Source organism: Miscanthus floridulus, chromosome 3 (genome assembly GCF_019320115.1).
Source record: "Miscanthus floridulus cultivar M001 chromosome 3, ASM1932011v1, whole genome shotgun sequence".
NCBI classification, from domain to species: Eukaryota; Viridiplantae; Streptophyta; class Magnoliopsida; order Poales; family Poaceae; genus Miscanthus; species Miscanthus floridulus.
In genome coordinates, this window is record NC_089582.1 from 75,387,859 (window position 1) to 75,402,531 (window position 14,673).

At 53.1% G+C, this 14,673-nt stretch overlaps 1 protein-coding gene across 1 annotated transcript in view; it reads left to right on the top strand.

Annotated features, from left to right (window-relative positions):
- Positions 1–1,800: 1,800 nt before the first annotated feature.
- Positions 1,801–14,673, top strand: part of LOC136541792 (histone-lysine N-methyltransferase TRX1-like) — a 41,765-nt gene continuing 28,892 nt past the window's right edge. Inside the window, 9 exon segments of the mRNA XM_066533892.1 lie at positions 1,801–2,418; positions 2,518–2,569; positions 2,644–2,718; positions 3,004–3,217; positions 3,858–3,981; positions 4,057–4,161; positions 4,305–4,501; positions 5,797–5,889; positions 5,987–6,084. Coding sequence (XP_066389989.1) covers positions 1,928–2,418; positions 2,518–2,569; positions 2,644–2,718; positions 3,004–3,217; positions 3,858–3,981; positions 4,057–4,161; positions 4,305–4,501; positions 5,797–5,889; positions 5,987–6,084 — 1,449 coding nt within the window. The 5' untranslated portion in view covers positions 1,801–1,927.

Below are 14,673 nucleotides of genomic sequence, written 5' to 3' on the forward strand. Positions count from 1 at the left end.
CCACAGGCTCTGCCTCGCCTGCTCCTTGGGTTTGTGCTCCACCTCGCCCAACCTCTAGGGGCGGGCTCCGCCTCGCCCGACCCTAAGGCCATGGGTTCCGCCTCGGGCGACCCTGGGGTTTGTGCTCCGCCTCGCCCGACCTCTAGGGTGGGCTCTGCCTCGTCCGACCCTTGGGTTTGTGCTCTGCCTCGCCTGACCCCGAGGCCACGGGCTCTGCCTTGCCCGATGAGGATACATACCACCGCCAACCACTCCAGGTCCAAACGTTTGGTGCTGGATCAAAACTCTGACACCAAGGAAGAGACTGGCACGCCCCGATGTAACTCATGGCCATGACGGGCCATACCTGAGGATTCATACCAAGAACAGCGTAGGGCATACCGGTGCTGTTCTGCCTAACCCCCGTACGAACGCTGGCAGGCGCGTCAGCTCGCTACGACGTCCGCTACAATAGAATGGAATGCCATGACCGGCAGACGACGCCTGCGCATGGTGCCAGTAATGGATAGGGCCGTAACGCGGAGCTGTCCCAGTTGACATCTACAGGGCGACGGGACCCGCATGAAGGATAAGAAGGACCCAGCGATCCTGAAGGACTTCTTCTCTCTCGTTCTTCTCTTTTTCTCCGCTGTAACCCATGCTTTTCCCTTGGCCTATAAAAGGGAGAGCAGGATGTCCCATGAAGGGGGGGGGGGCAATCCGATTAAAATCGATCAATCGAGATCGACACAAGAAGCACGACACGAGTACTCGGCTAAGCAGCAATCGAGCTCTTAGCACCCGTTCACTCCTTTCATCAGAGACTTGTGATCCTTTCCCTCTCTCGCTCGTTTGTACCCCCTACTACAAACTTTCAGTGCTAGTAACACGAGCAGCAGTGATGACCTGGACGTAGGGACTTTCTGCCCGAACCAGTATAAACCTCGTGTCCTCTAAGCACACCATCCAAGCCAGACGCGTAATAATACAAATTTACTCGTCGGTGGTAGCTCGAAACGCTGACAGGGATTTTAACTTGTAAGGATTTAATCCCCCTCGATCCCCTTCAACCCCTTGTTCTAAAATGAAACGAACATGCCTTTAGTGTGCAGGTGTCTTTGGGCCAGGGTCCATGATGGCGTTGAGTTGAGTGCAGATAATATATTTCACCCGTGGGTGACCCACGGGGCTAGAAACGTATGTTTTTCTATTTTTCCGTTTTCAATTAGAGGTCTCGAACTAATATTTGGTGCAAGCTTATGTAAACTTAGTATGATTTATATGCACTATGTTGTCGATAATAGATTAAATATAAATTGTTGTGAACTTCCGATTCATTAGTGACAATAGATTGATATTTATATTTTTTTGTTATATGTTACTTCATCCGTTCTAAATTACAAGTCATTTTGATTTTTTTGTTTCATTCATTTTACTATTTTGACTTTTTTGTTTTATTCATTTTGCTATACATCTATGGATGAAACAAAAAAAAAATCAAAGCATCTTATAATTTAGAATGAAGATAGTAGCTTTTTATTAACCATACCTGCGGAGGATCTGCTGAGTTGTAGATCTAATATTGCACCCGTGGATCACATTGAAGACAAACGTAGTCAAATATCGTGGATATTATAAAGGATGAGTCTTTATGTCCTGTTTAGTAGAGCTCTCTGCGACAATTTTTCAGAGAGAGAAGTGAAAGACCAAAGACGGCCCTAATGACCGCAACCCGGTGCCATGTGGTGCAAACGCAGGCGCCAGCCGCAGCCGCGCAGCCGTGTGTAGCAGCGTCCTCCGGCGGGAAACGGCAAAAAGAAAAAAAAAGAAAAAGGATTTGCGAGGGCCCAAAACTTCCCTCCCCAAATTTCCCCAAACCCCATCGCCATCGTCACCATTGCTCGCCGAACCCTAGAGAGAGCGAGGTGGGGCGGATACCTAGCTAGCCATGGTGATCGCCGTCGAGGGCAACGGTTTCGTGCACGACGAGGAGGAGGAGGACGGAGACCGCCCTATCCGGTACCTTCCCCTCGGCCACGTCTATTCTTCCTCCGCCCCCGCCCCGCGCCCGCCGGCCCAGAAGAAGCCCCGCTTCGACGACCTTAACCCTCCCATGAAAGTATATTACCGCCGCCGTTGCAAGAAGCTGCGGGTCGATGAGTCGCTGTCGCCGCCCTCGCCAACGACGGCCCCACTCGCGCCGCTGGAGCGGGATGAGGAGGCTGGGCCCTCGTACCGGAAAGGCTCTCTCAAGCACGAGCTGCTCAGCTTGAGCTCTGCCTCACCTGCATTGGACGGGGACGAGGACGGGATGGAGCCGGAATGGCGGCGAGGGCGAACGAGACGCCGTGGAGGGGCTGAGAAGACGGTTTGCTTCTCAGAACCTGAGAGTCGTCGGCTGGGCAGGCCCAAGGGGTCGGTCGGGAGGAGATGGGTCGAGTGAGTTGGATACGCCCATGCATTTTGCTTGATGGCTTTAGCTGAAATAAATCCCTTTTAATTAAAAATCGAGCAGTATTGATGCTGTTTCTGGAACAGGTTGGATATTCAGACTGCGGATCCTAATGCCTTTGTTGGATTGGTGTGCAAGGTATGAACTCAATTTTGTCTTCTTCTCTTGGAAATGCTGGGATGTTGTGATCGGAATTTTAATTGCCAGTGCAGGTTTTCTGGCCGCTGGATGATGATTGGTACAAGGGCTCCATCACATGGTACAATGAGGCAACCAAGAAGCATTCAGTATGGTCTCTGTTCTTGGTGGTGTAAATGCTTTTGTTTCCTGTGGGTTTGGGTTTAAGTTATTATATTAGTTGCAAGGATCCTCAAACGTTTGCTGAGCTAATTGGATAAGGTTTGCTTATGCTTGTATTCCTTCTGTATTTTCATAAATATTCTTTATTTTTAAGGTATCAGATGCTAGATACAGCTGATGTTTATTTTTTTTGCCACTCAATTTCCCATCCATTGTCTGAATTAGAAAATGTTGTAACCCAGTGATTGATAACTGTGTCTACATTACTGCAGGTGAAGTATGATGATGGTGAAGCAGAGGACCTTAGCCTTGCAGATGAAAGGATAAAGTTTTCCATCTCCTCTGAAGAGATGAAGTCCCTGAATCTGAAATTTGGAATTTCCAATCTGGATAAGAAGGGACATGATGAGTTGCTTGCACTTGCTGTTAGCTTTCATGACTATCAGGCTCTCGACCCAGGTGACCTTGTGTGGGCAAAAATTACAGGTAGTCTAAACATTTGAGTTCTCTATCTCTGAACACTGATGTTATCATCTGATTAACTTGAATTCTATGGTGATGGTTTTTTAGTTATCTTCTGTATCATTTCATCAGAAGTTCAATTTCTATTCAAATATACCAGAGTACAGATTTCTATTCAAATATACCAGAGTACAGTTGTCTAGTGCTCATATATCTGGTGTTGGGTGAAAAAACTTTCATTAGATTCCCAACACAGTTTTGTTTTTTGATCTCCATCACATGTGCTAGATGATTTCACTGAGTCTCTTTCATAGAAAATGTTTTCAATTAGAGTTTCTTGAATGCCCTTCATAGCTTTGCTTTTAGGGTATTTTGATGATTGCCTGAAATGTTACTGTCTTGGTCACTTTCTACTTTAAATTGGAGTTTTATTCTCTAATTGCCACTTTAGCTCGTAGTTTTGCCTCTTCCTGAATTATAAACTCATGTGTATGCACTTGCCTTTTTTAAGGGCTTACATTCATGATCTTTCATCTGATTGATTTAATTTGTTTCATTTGTGTCCCTTTCCATTTTCTATCTGTTAGTGTTAGTGGTCTGCTGGCTTTCTCAGTCACCCACAATTATTGTGTCTTCTCTAACGGGGCCTGATGTGCTTGAACAGGTCATGCAATGTGGCCGGCGGTTGTGGTGGATGAGTCAAATGTACCTGCAACCCGAGCTTTGAAGTCCATGCGGTTGGACCAATCAATATTGGTCCAATTCTTTGGTACTCATGATTTTGCAAGGTTGGTCCTGTAGAATCAATTCTGACATCATTTGGCTTCTTTTTCTTGGAACTACCAATTATGAATTATCCTCAGGATTAAGTTGAAGCAAGCTGTGCCGTTTCTGAATGGCCTTGTTTCTTCTTTGCATCTCAAATGCAAGCAAACAAGTTTCAGTCGGAGCTTAGAAGAAGCGAAGGAGTATGTGTCCCTAACCTACTTTACAGAAGTAAATCATCTTTTAAGTTTTCTTGGGAGAAGAGCACATAGATGGATCTCCACATTGTTCTTTTATCCTGTCTGATACTCTTTTGTTGTGACCATTTAACTTTTTCGTTCTGTAGATTTCTCAGCACACAGCAGCTTCCAGAAATTATGTTGCAGCTTCGGAAATCCGTTCAACATGATGGTTCTGATGTTAATTCCTATGAGGACAAGGTAGACCCTTGTGGTAATTTATCGGAAGATCTAGCAGTGCAAAATGGAGAGGATGCTGAAATGACTCAAATAGAACTAGGAAACCTTCGTGTGAGCAATTTAGGTATGTGTTCAAACATAGAATGTAGCACCTATTCTATTTCTGTTCCTGTATACACTGTGATTGTTTTTTAAAAAAGCATTCCATTGAATTTCCACTTGCAAATATAGTTTTTATTTATGACATCCTCAATATAGCAGATAGAAACGGTACAATAGCCGAGCTATATGCTTACGTCAAATTTAAAAGTTGATATAAAAAAAGCTTGCGGATCATGTTTATCCAATTTTATGCCATTCTGTTTGATTTGTTATATGATGCAAAGTTTAAAGTTGTCTGTGATGATGACACCCTCATCATTTCTTTGATTCCATAGATCAATTAGTGTTTGCATCTCCAGTCACCCTGAATCTTGGTTACTTATATTATAATTCATTCTAAATTGAATGTCAATTTGTTCAAATGCATTTAATGGCCAGTAAGGTTGAAATATGTTCCTTTCTGAGAACACGAAAAAAATGGTTGTACATAGTGGATACTGCATACCAAACACGTTTCAGGGATACCAGTTATGCTATATATGAATATATCCATGCTTTTGAGACTCAGAGCACTAGGAGTGACTATAGAGTGTTTGCTTTGAGGAATGGGTTAGTCCATCATCTTCTCACTCCTCACTTTTTGATTGGGTTTGTGGAATGGAATGGGTTGAGGTCTTGAGGAATGGAGCCATTCCACCAAATTTGAGGAATGAACTCATGATGCACCACCACATCTAGAATGGTTCCATTCCTCAAACCAAACACACCATAAATGTTGCCCTAGGGTCCTAGCACGGGCACTTGAAAAGATATACCAGCATGTAAACATTGAGTAGGCATCACTGGTAACCTTTTAGTTAATTTTTACTGGCACCTTCTATAGAGTCCCTATTGCTGAAGCAGGTTGGTTGAGAGATATACTTGCAGAGTTGTGGGTGATAGGATATATTGAAACTTCTTTTGCTCTGCTTTACCTTTGAGTTCCTTTTGGAAGGTTTTATTGTCACTTCACTCTGGCTATTCACTTTGTAGTCACTCTTACTGTGCATACTTATGTAATAAAAGCACTTACAACAACAACAACAACAACAACAAAGCCTTTAAGTCCCAAACAAGTTGGGGTAGGGTGTAATAAAAGCACTTGACTGAATAATTTTGTTTGCTTACCATGACTTGAACTTAGCGATTGGTTTATAATGTTGTGCGATATTTAACTTTTTCATGTTAACATTTTTATCCCAATGTATGAATATGAATTTGCTCTCTAATCCTTCCTTTGCTGTGTGACCAACTTCTGTTTTGTGAGTTCCTTTCCAGGTAGGATAGTATCTGACTCTGACCATTTCCATAACAAAAAGGATATATGGCCTGAAGGATATACTGCTTTCAGAAAGTACATGTCAATAGCAGGTAATCATCCTTCAAACTTGTCTAAAACTGTTTGCAGCATTTATTATACTCATTAGATTATGCATTTGTTTATTTAGTATATGAAATGTTGTTGCAGACCCACATTCAGTAACATCATACAAAATGGAAGTACTAAGGAACTCTGATACAAAAGCACGACCATTGTTTAGGGTGATCTCAGAAGATGGGGTGCAGGTAATCAAATTAACAACCTTTTGTCTTTGTCTTGTAGACGATGTTCTCATTAAAAATTTTGAAGATTTTTTTTTGGTCTCACGGACTCATGTGTTGCATAAACATGTACGGAACATGAAATGTCCTGAAACCCAAAGTATTGGCATCATTGAGGCCTGGGAGTTTACCTGTACAGCAATCTAATTGGTTTGTTTTTCACAAAAGCTAAAGCTTTTTTTTTGGATCTTAAGAGATGCTTAAGAATAATGGCTAATGATAATCAATATATACTATTGTTTTGCAATCGCAGATACATCTATAGAAACCTAGTTTATTATTCACAAGATATTGTGCGAGAAAAAATATGCTAAGATAGTTTTGCTGTTGTGACTAATGGATATTAAGCTCCATTTGTTGGCCAGGTAAACACAAATGGATCTCAGATTTGGGTAAAGGCCAGAGGGCAGCTTGGCCCTAGGCCATTTGTTGGAATTGAAAATGCAAAGCTTAGTCCTTACAAGGATACTGGCCCTGCTTTTATAGGCAGAAGGCTTCTCTACTTTTCCTACCTGCTCCAGCATATCTCCTAACCATTAAAGTGGATGCTGAGCATATTCTAAGTGCTTGGCTTTAACAGCCGAAAATAACAAGACAATGTACAATAAGATACATAGAGAGTGCACTAGGCTTAACTCTCAATTCTCCCCCTAAGCCTTGTGCTAAGCCTTGGAGGTGATCGCTATAGCCAAATCCTCTCCCTTATCTCCTGGAACTTGGACTTCCCTAGCGACTTGGTGAGAATATCAGCCAGCGGATCAGTAGTGGCGATGTGGCTAGCCTTGATGTTCCCATCCTCCAAGCAATCTCTGATGAAGTAATACTTGATGCGAATGTGCTTGCTTCTTTCATGGAAGACAGGATTCTTGGCCAGAGCTAGAGCAGACTTGCTGTCCATCTTCAGCTCAACCACATCCACCTTCCTGCCAAGGAGCTCTGCCAGCATCCTTGATAGCCATAGTGCCTGAGTTGCTGCAGTGGTGGCGGCGATGTACTCTGCTTCACAGCTTGAGAGAGCCACCACCTTTTGCTTGAGGGATTGCCAGCTGACCAAGCAATCACCGAGGAAAAACATGGTCCCGGTTATGCCCTTGCTGGTGTCCACATCGCCGGCGAGGTCGCTGTCGCAGTAGCCGACGAAGCGCGCCCTGTCGGGGGCCTGCCGTAGTGAAGACCGTAGTCGAGGGTGCCCACCACGTAGCGTAGGATGCGCTTGACGGCCTGCAGGAGCTCCATCGTTGGCCTCTCCATGATCCGGCTCACATACCCGACGACGAACGCAAGGTCCGACCGGGTATGGACCAGGTAGCGTAAGCTCCCGATCAGCCGTCGGTAGTGAGTTGGATTGACCTCCTCCGCCGTGCTGTCCCGACTTGAGGTTGAGCCGCTCCTCAATCGAGGTGTGGGCCGGATTGCAAGCCGCCATGCCGCCGAGCTCGAGGATGCGCTTGGCGTAGTGGGTTTGGCGAAGGGCGATGCCGCTGGCGTCCTGGTGCACTTCGACGTCGAGGTAGAAGCAGAGGAGGCCGAGGTCGCTCATGTCGAACGCCTTCTTCATCTGCGCCTTGAACGCCTCCACTTTCCCTTCTTCAGCGCTGGTGATGATGAGGTCGTCGACGTAGATGCCGATGAGCAGGGCATTGCGCCCGCTGCCCCGTCGGTACACTGCTGCCTCGTGCACGCTCTGCTTGAAGCCCATCTTCTTGAGCATGGTGTCGAGCTTCGCATTCCAAGCGCGTGGGTCCTAACGCAGGCCGTAGAGTGCCTTGCGCAGGCGGTACACCTTCCCTTTTTCTCTGGCGACGGCGTAGCCTGTTGGATGGCGCATGTAAACCTCCTCCTTGAGATCGCCGTTGAGAAAGGTGGACTTGACGTCCATGTGGTGGACCTGCCACCCCTCCTGAGCTGCCAGCACGAGGAGGACACTGATTGATTCCATGCGCGCCACAGGGGCAAAGGCATCGTCGTAGTCTGATGGATAAGTCTTGTGGTCTTTGTGGGGCTGTTGTGGTCTTTGTGTTTTTAGGACAGCATAGGACAACATCTTAGACTAGAGGACAGCATCTAGGACAGCATCTTAGACTAGCATCTAGAGGACAACATCTTAGCATCTAGGACAGCATCTTAGACTAGCATCTTAGTCTAGCATTTAGAGGACAGCATCTTAGCATCCAGGACAGCATCTTAGACTAGCATCTTGGCATATGCTTGGCTGGCTAGCAGCCTATAAATATGTAACCCCAACCCCTTGGGTTGGCATGGCATTGAGAAATAAACCAGAAAATTGTCCCAACTCCTAGTGTCATCCTCTCTCGATGAGAGTAAGAATTCTGCTACTTCCAAGAGTGAGAATTCAATGACTAACAAGTGGTATTAGAGCCGTATTATCCTGTAGCCTGAGCATCTCCTGCTCATCTCCTCTCCCAGCCACACAACAGCCCCAACTGCGAGTAGCAGCTCCGGCCGCTCCTGCTCACTCCTCCCCCGCGCGGACGAGCAGCGGCTCGTCTGAAGCAGCCCTCTCCCCACGCAGCAGCCCCCCGGTAGCGCGTCATGTCTGCAGGGCAGTCTCAGTGCTCGGTCGCCTCAAGCACGCGGCGTCGGCAGGAGGCCGAACTTGCCGCGGCAGAGGAACGCGAGCGAGCGGCGGCAGAGACCGCTGCGGCGGCGGCAAGGGCGTCGAGGCTGGCAGCGGCGGAGCTAGCAGCAGCCAGAGCAGAGGCGGAAGCAGCGGCGGCGGCGAATGCAGCACGTGCGGCGGCAGCGGAGGTCGAGGCTCTGCACGGCAGCATCGGCAGCTCCATTTCCGCTGACGACACCGCCGACGCGGACCTTGAGCTGCTAGAGAGGGAGGCAGCGCGAGCGCAGGCGGCGCAGTGGGCAGCCGCGCACGCCCACGAGCGTGGCGGCAGCCCAGACAGGCGCGGACGAGCTGGCGGCGCTCCTCGAGGAGGCGCGCACGGCGGTGGCGCTCCTGGGGCAGCCGCGCACGCCCACGAGCGCGGCGGCAGCCCAGACAGGCGCGGATGCGCCGACGGCGCTCCTGGAGGAGGCGCGCACGGCAACGGTGGCGGACGGGTCGATGGAGAGCGCGGCCTTCACAGGCAACGTGGCTCTCTCTCCCCGGATCGGTACCGACGGGTCGATGGAGAGCACGGACTTCACAGGCAGCGTGGCTCTCTCTCCCCGGATCGGTACCGTGGTTACCACGGGCTCTAGGCTGTTGTCAGGGACGTCGGTCCCGGCGATGGGTGGCCTACCCTCACCAAGACTAACTACGTCGAGTGGACTGCGGTGATTAGGGTAAAGCTCCAGGTGCGGCACATGTGGGAGGCAGTCCGATACGGCGACGCCGACTACGACCTAGATCGACGGGCGCTGGATGCCCTCATCGCTGCAGTCCCGCTAGATGCAGTTCTCACTTACCAACAAGCGGACTGCCAAGGAGGCTTGGGACGCCATCGCTGCGGCATGCATCGGCAGCGACCGCGCCCGCAAGTCCACACTGCAGGCATTTCGCAAGGAGTGGGAGAACCTGGCCTTCAAGCCAGGTGAGGACGTTGATGACTTTGCTCTCCGTCTCAACACTCTGTTGCAGAAGATGGTGCAGTTCGGCGATGACACCTACGGCGAGGAGAGAGCTGTCGAAAAGCTCTTTCGCTGCGTCCCCGAGAAGTACAAGCAGATGGCTCGCTCGATCGAGTCCCTGCTGGATCTTTCCACGATGTCGATCGAGGAGGCGATAGGTCGCCTCAAGGTCGTCGACAGCGATGAGCCACAGTCTCTCTCGGGGCTCATCACCACTGGCGGGAAGCTCCTTCTCACTCGGGAGCAGTGGCTTGCCAGCCAAGGTGATCGGAAGAAGGGGGAGCCTTCTTCCGCGACAGGCGGCCGCAAGCGTGGCAAGCCACGCAGAGATGCCCAGGCCGGGGCACGAGGACGTGTCGAGGGTGATGCCCGCGGAGGCGCCCAGGGCGGCGCCGCCAGCAGGCACAAGCCGGCACGAGACGACGCCTGCCGCAACTGCGGCCAGCTCGGCCATTGGGCCAAGGACAGCCGACAGCCACGACGCGGCTAGGCCCACGTCGCACAGGCGGAGGAGGAGCCGGCTCTGTTCATGGCACATGCAAGCATTGAGCTACCTCCAGCGGCACCGGCCGCAGCGGCTCTCCTCCACCTCGACGAGCCAAAAGCACACGCCCTCCTCGGCGACAGCTCCGGCAACGACAAGACTGACGGGTGGTGCCTCGACACCGGCGCCACCCATCACATGACCGGTCAACAAGAGTTCTTCACCGAGCTTGACTCTAGCGTCCGAGGCTCCGTCAAGTTTGGGGATGCCTCCGGCGTGGAGATCAAGGGCGTCGGCTCCGTCATCTTCACCACCGTGTCTGGTGAGCACAGGCTGCTCACCGGAGTCTACTACATCCCCGCATTGAGGAACTCCATCATCAGCTTGGGACAGCTGGATGAGAACGGTTCGCGCGTGGTGATTGATGACGGAGTCATGAGGATTTGGGATCGTCGTCGTCGCCTTCTTGCCAAGGTATCTAGAAGCGCAAATCGACTCTACGTCCTTAACGTGCAGGTGGCACAACCCCTCTGTCTCGCTACTCGTCGGGACGACGAGGCGTGGCAGTGGCACGAGCGTTTCGGGCACCTTCACTTTGAGGCCCTGAAGCGGCTTAGTGCCACGGAGATGGTGCGAGGCCTGCCGTGCCTCGACCATGTGGAGCAGCTCTGCGACGTCTGCGTGTTGACGAAGCAGAGGCGACTCCCCTTTCCACAACGGGCTAGCTTTCGAGCCATGGAGAGGCTCGAGCTTGTGCATGGGGACTTGTGTGGCCCGGTGACACCGGCCACACCGGGAGGACGACGCTACTTCCTGCTGCTCGTCGACGACCTCTCCCGCTACATGTGGGTGATGGTCCTCGGCAGCAAGGGAGAGGCTGCGGACGCCATCAAGCGCGCGCAGGCTGCTGCGGAGGCAGAGTGCGGCCGCAAGCTGCGCGTGCTGCGCACCGACAACGGCGGCGAATTCACGGCGACTGAATTCGCGTCGTACTGCGCTGACGAGGGCATTCAGCGCCACTACTCCGCGCCGTACAGCCCGCAGCGGAACGGCGTCGTCGAGCGGCGCAACCAGACGGTTGTGGGGATGGCTCGGGCCCTCCTCAAGTAGAGGGGGATGCCGGCTGTCTTCTGGTGAGAGGCGGTGGTGACGGCCGTCTACATCCTCAACCGCTCGCCTACCAAGGCGCTCGACGGCAAGACGCCGTACGAGGCTTGGCATGGGCGCAAGCCGGTGGTCTCCCACTTACGGGTCTTTGGTTGCCTCGCGTTCGCCAAGGAGCTTGGCCACATCAGCAAGCTCGACGACAGGAGCACTCCGGGAGTGTTCATCGGCTACGCGGAGGGCTCGAAGGCCTACCGCATCCTCGACCCGAAGACACAGCGTGTGCGCACGGCGCGCGACGTTGTGTTCGACGAAGGGCGAGGATGGGCGTGGGACAAGGCGGTGGATGATGGCTCGGCTCCGACGTACGACGACTTCACTGTCGAGTACGTCCACTTCGAGGGAGCTGGGGGAGTAGGCGGCTCTTCTTCGGCGAGCGCGTCTACCCCAGTCCCTGAGCCTCCACCGACCCCGGCGCCTGCTACTCCGACAGCACCACGCTCTCCAGCCAGGACCTCGGCTGCGATGAGTTCTTCGCCGGCTCCACCACAGCCGGCAATGCCACGCACTCCAGCACCGACAGGCACCACTCCGGGCACGCCTACTCCACCACCAGCTCATGTCGAGCACGGCCCGGTTGAGCTCGCTACTCCGCTCTCTCACGACGAGGAGCGTGTCGACGCGTACCACGACGGCGAGCCGTTGCGGTACCGTACGATGGAGAACCTTCTCGGCGACCAGCCGGTGCCGGGACCAGTGCCTCACGACCTGGAGGCGCAGTTGCACCTTGCGTGTGACGACGGTGAGCCTCGGTCGTTTGCAGAGGCCGAGAGACATGCGGCATGGCGCTCCGCGATGCAGTTGGAGATGGATGCGGTTGAGAAGAACCGCACCTAAGAGCTTGCTGATCTTCCTCGTGGTTACCGCGCGATCACCCTTAAGTGGGTGTACAAGCTGAAGAGGGATGAAGCCGGTGCCATCGTCAAGCACAAGGCTCATTTGATGGCACGAGGTTTCGTGCAGCAGGAGGGGGTCGACTTCGACGACGCCTTTGCTCCCGTGGCACGGATGGAGTCCATGCAACTCCTTGCGCTAGCTGCCCAGTAGGGCTGGCGTGTTCATCACATGGACGTCAAGTCGGTGTTCCTTAACAGCGACTTGAAGGAGGAGGTCTACGTGCATCAGCCGCCGGGATTTGCGATCCCCGGCAAGGAGGGCAAGGTGCTCCGCCTACACAAGGCCCTCTATGGCTTGCGGCAGGCACCGAGGGCGTGGAATGCCAAGTTGGATTCCACGCTAAAGGGGATGGGCTTCGAGCAAAGCCCGCACGAGGCGGCCATCTACCGACGGGGCAGTGGAGGTAATGCTCTGCTGGTGGGTGTCTACGTCGACGACTTGGTGATCACCGGCACCAAGGATGCGGAGGTGGCGGCATTCAAGGAAGAGGCGAAGGCCACCTTCCAGATGAGTGACCTGGGGCCTCTCTCCTTCTACCTGGGAATCGAGGTGCACCAGGATGACTCCGGGATCACGCTTCGACAGACCGCCTACGCCAAGCGCGTCGTTGAGCTAGCTGGGTTCACCGACTGCAACCGATGAGCTTCCGGGCTCCCCCGGATTTGGTGAAGGTGATCGTGGCGGGGCTGATGAAGTGGACAACGTTGGTGATGATCCAGACATCGATGGGGATGCACCTTGCGCTCCCCCAACACCTCCAGTGCACGTGTACTCGATGGTGAAGTCGTGGAGCGCCGTCGCCGACCTGTCATCCACCGCTTTGTCCCATGCCCAGCCGTGGCCTTCGTCGAACACGACGTTGCGGGCCACTCGCACACGCCGCGTCACCGGGTTGAGCACGCGGTAGGCCTTAGTCCCCTCTGCGTAGCTGATGAAGACCCCTGGTGAGTTTTGATCGTCGAGCTTGCCGACGTTGTTCAGCTCCTTGATGAAAGGCAGGCAGCCGAAGACCTGTAGGTAGCTGACCGCCGGCTTGCGCCCGTGCCAGGCCTCATACGGCGTCTTGCCGTCGAGTGCCTTGGTCGGCGAGCGATTGAGCAGATGCACGACGGTCATCACGGCCTCGCCCCAGTAGACCACCGGCATGCCACGCTGCTTGAGGAGGACGCGCGCCGCTGCCACCACCGTCTGATTGCGGCACTCGACCACACCGTTCTGTTGCGGTGAGTAGGGTGCGGAGTAGTGGCGCTGAACCCCCTCGTCGGCGCAATATGCGGCGAAGTCGGCCGCCGTGAACTCGCCGCCGTTGTTTGTGTGCAACACCTTGAGCTTGCAGCCGCACTCCTCTGCGGCTGCCTGATGGCGCTTGATGGCGTCTGCAGCTGCGGCTTTGGAGTCCAGCAGCACAGTCCACATGTAGCGGGAGACATCATCAACAAGAAGCAGGAAGTAGCGGTGTCCTCCAGGCGTGGCCGGTGACACAGGACCGTAGAGGTCACCGTGCACGAGCTCGAGCTTCTCGGTGGCGCGGTAGGAGGCTTGACGCGGGAGCTTTTGCTTGGTCACCACTCAGGTGTCGCAGAGCTGCTCGACGTGGTCGACGTGGGGCATGCCACGGACCATCTCCTCCTTGCTGAGCTGCTTTAGGGCTTCGAAGTGAAGGTGCCCGAAGCGCTCGTGCCAGCGCCATGCCTCATCGTCCCGGCGCGCGGCAAGGCAAAGGGGGTGCGCCACCTGCACATGAAGCACATAAAGGCGATTGCTTCCCCGATTCACCTTGACGAGAAGACGGCGGCTTCTATCCCAGATGCGCAGCACGCTGTCCTCAATCTCCACCCGCGAGCCATTCTCGTCCAGCTGCTTGACGCTGATGATTGAGTTCCTCACGGCCAGGATGTACATGCCGGTGAGTAGGCGGTGCTCCCTCGTCTTGGCCTTGAAGATGACTGAGCCGACACCCTTGATCTCGACGGCGGAGGAATTGCCGAACTTGATAGAGCCCTTCATGCCGGAGTCTAGGTCAGAGAAGAACTCGCGCCGCCCGGTCATGTGGTGCATACCACCGGTGTCGAGGTACCAGCCGTCGATCTTGTCATCGCCGGTACTGTTTCCGAGGAAAGCGTGGGCGCGTGGCTCGTCGAGGTGGAGTAGGGCGGAGCCAGCCGATGCGGGAAGGGGAAAGTTTGAACTTTCCCCCTTTCCCTTATTTCTTGCTGTAGCTCGACGCACCCGTGCACCAGGAACAGGGCAGCATCCTCCTCTGCTTGCGCGACGTGAACCTGCCCACCGTGGTGTGGAGGAAGGCGGCAGTCCTTGGCCCAATGGTCGCACTTGCCGCAGCTGAGGCATGTATCATCCTGGGTCGCCTTGTGCTCGCCGACAACGCCGCCATCAGCACCAGCCTGCGCCCGGGGTCCTTT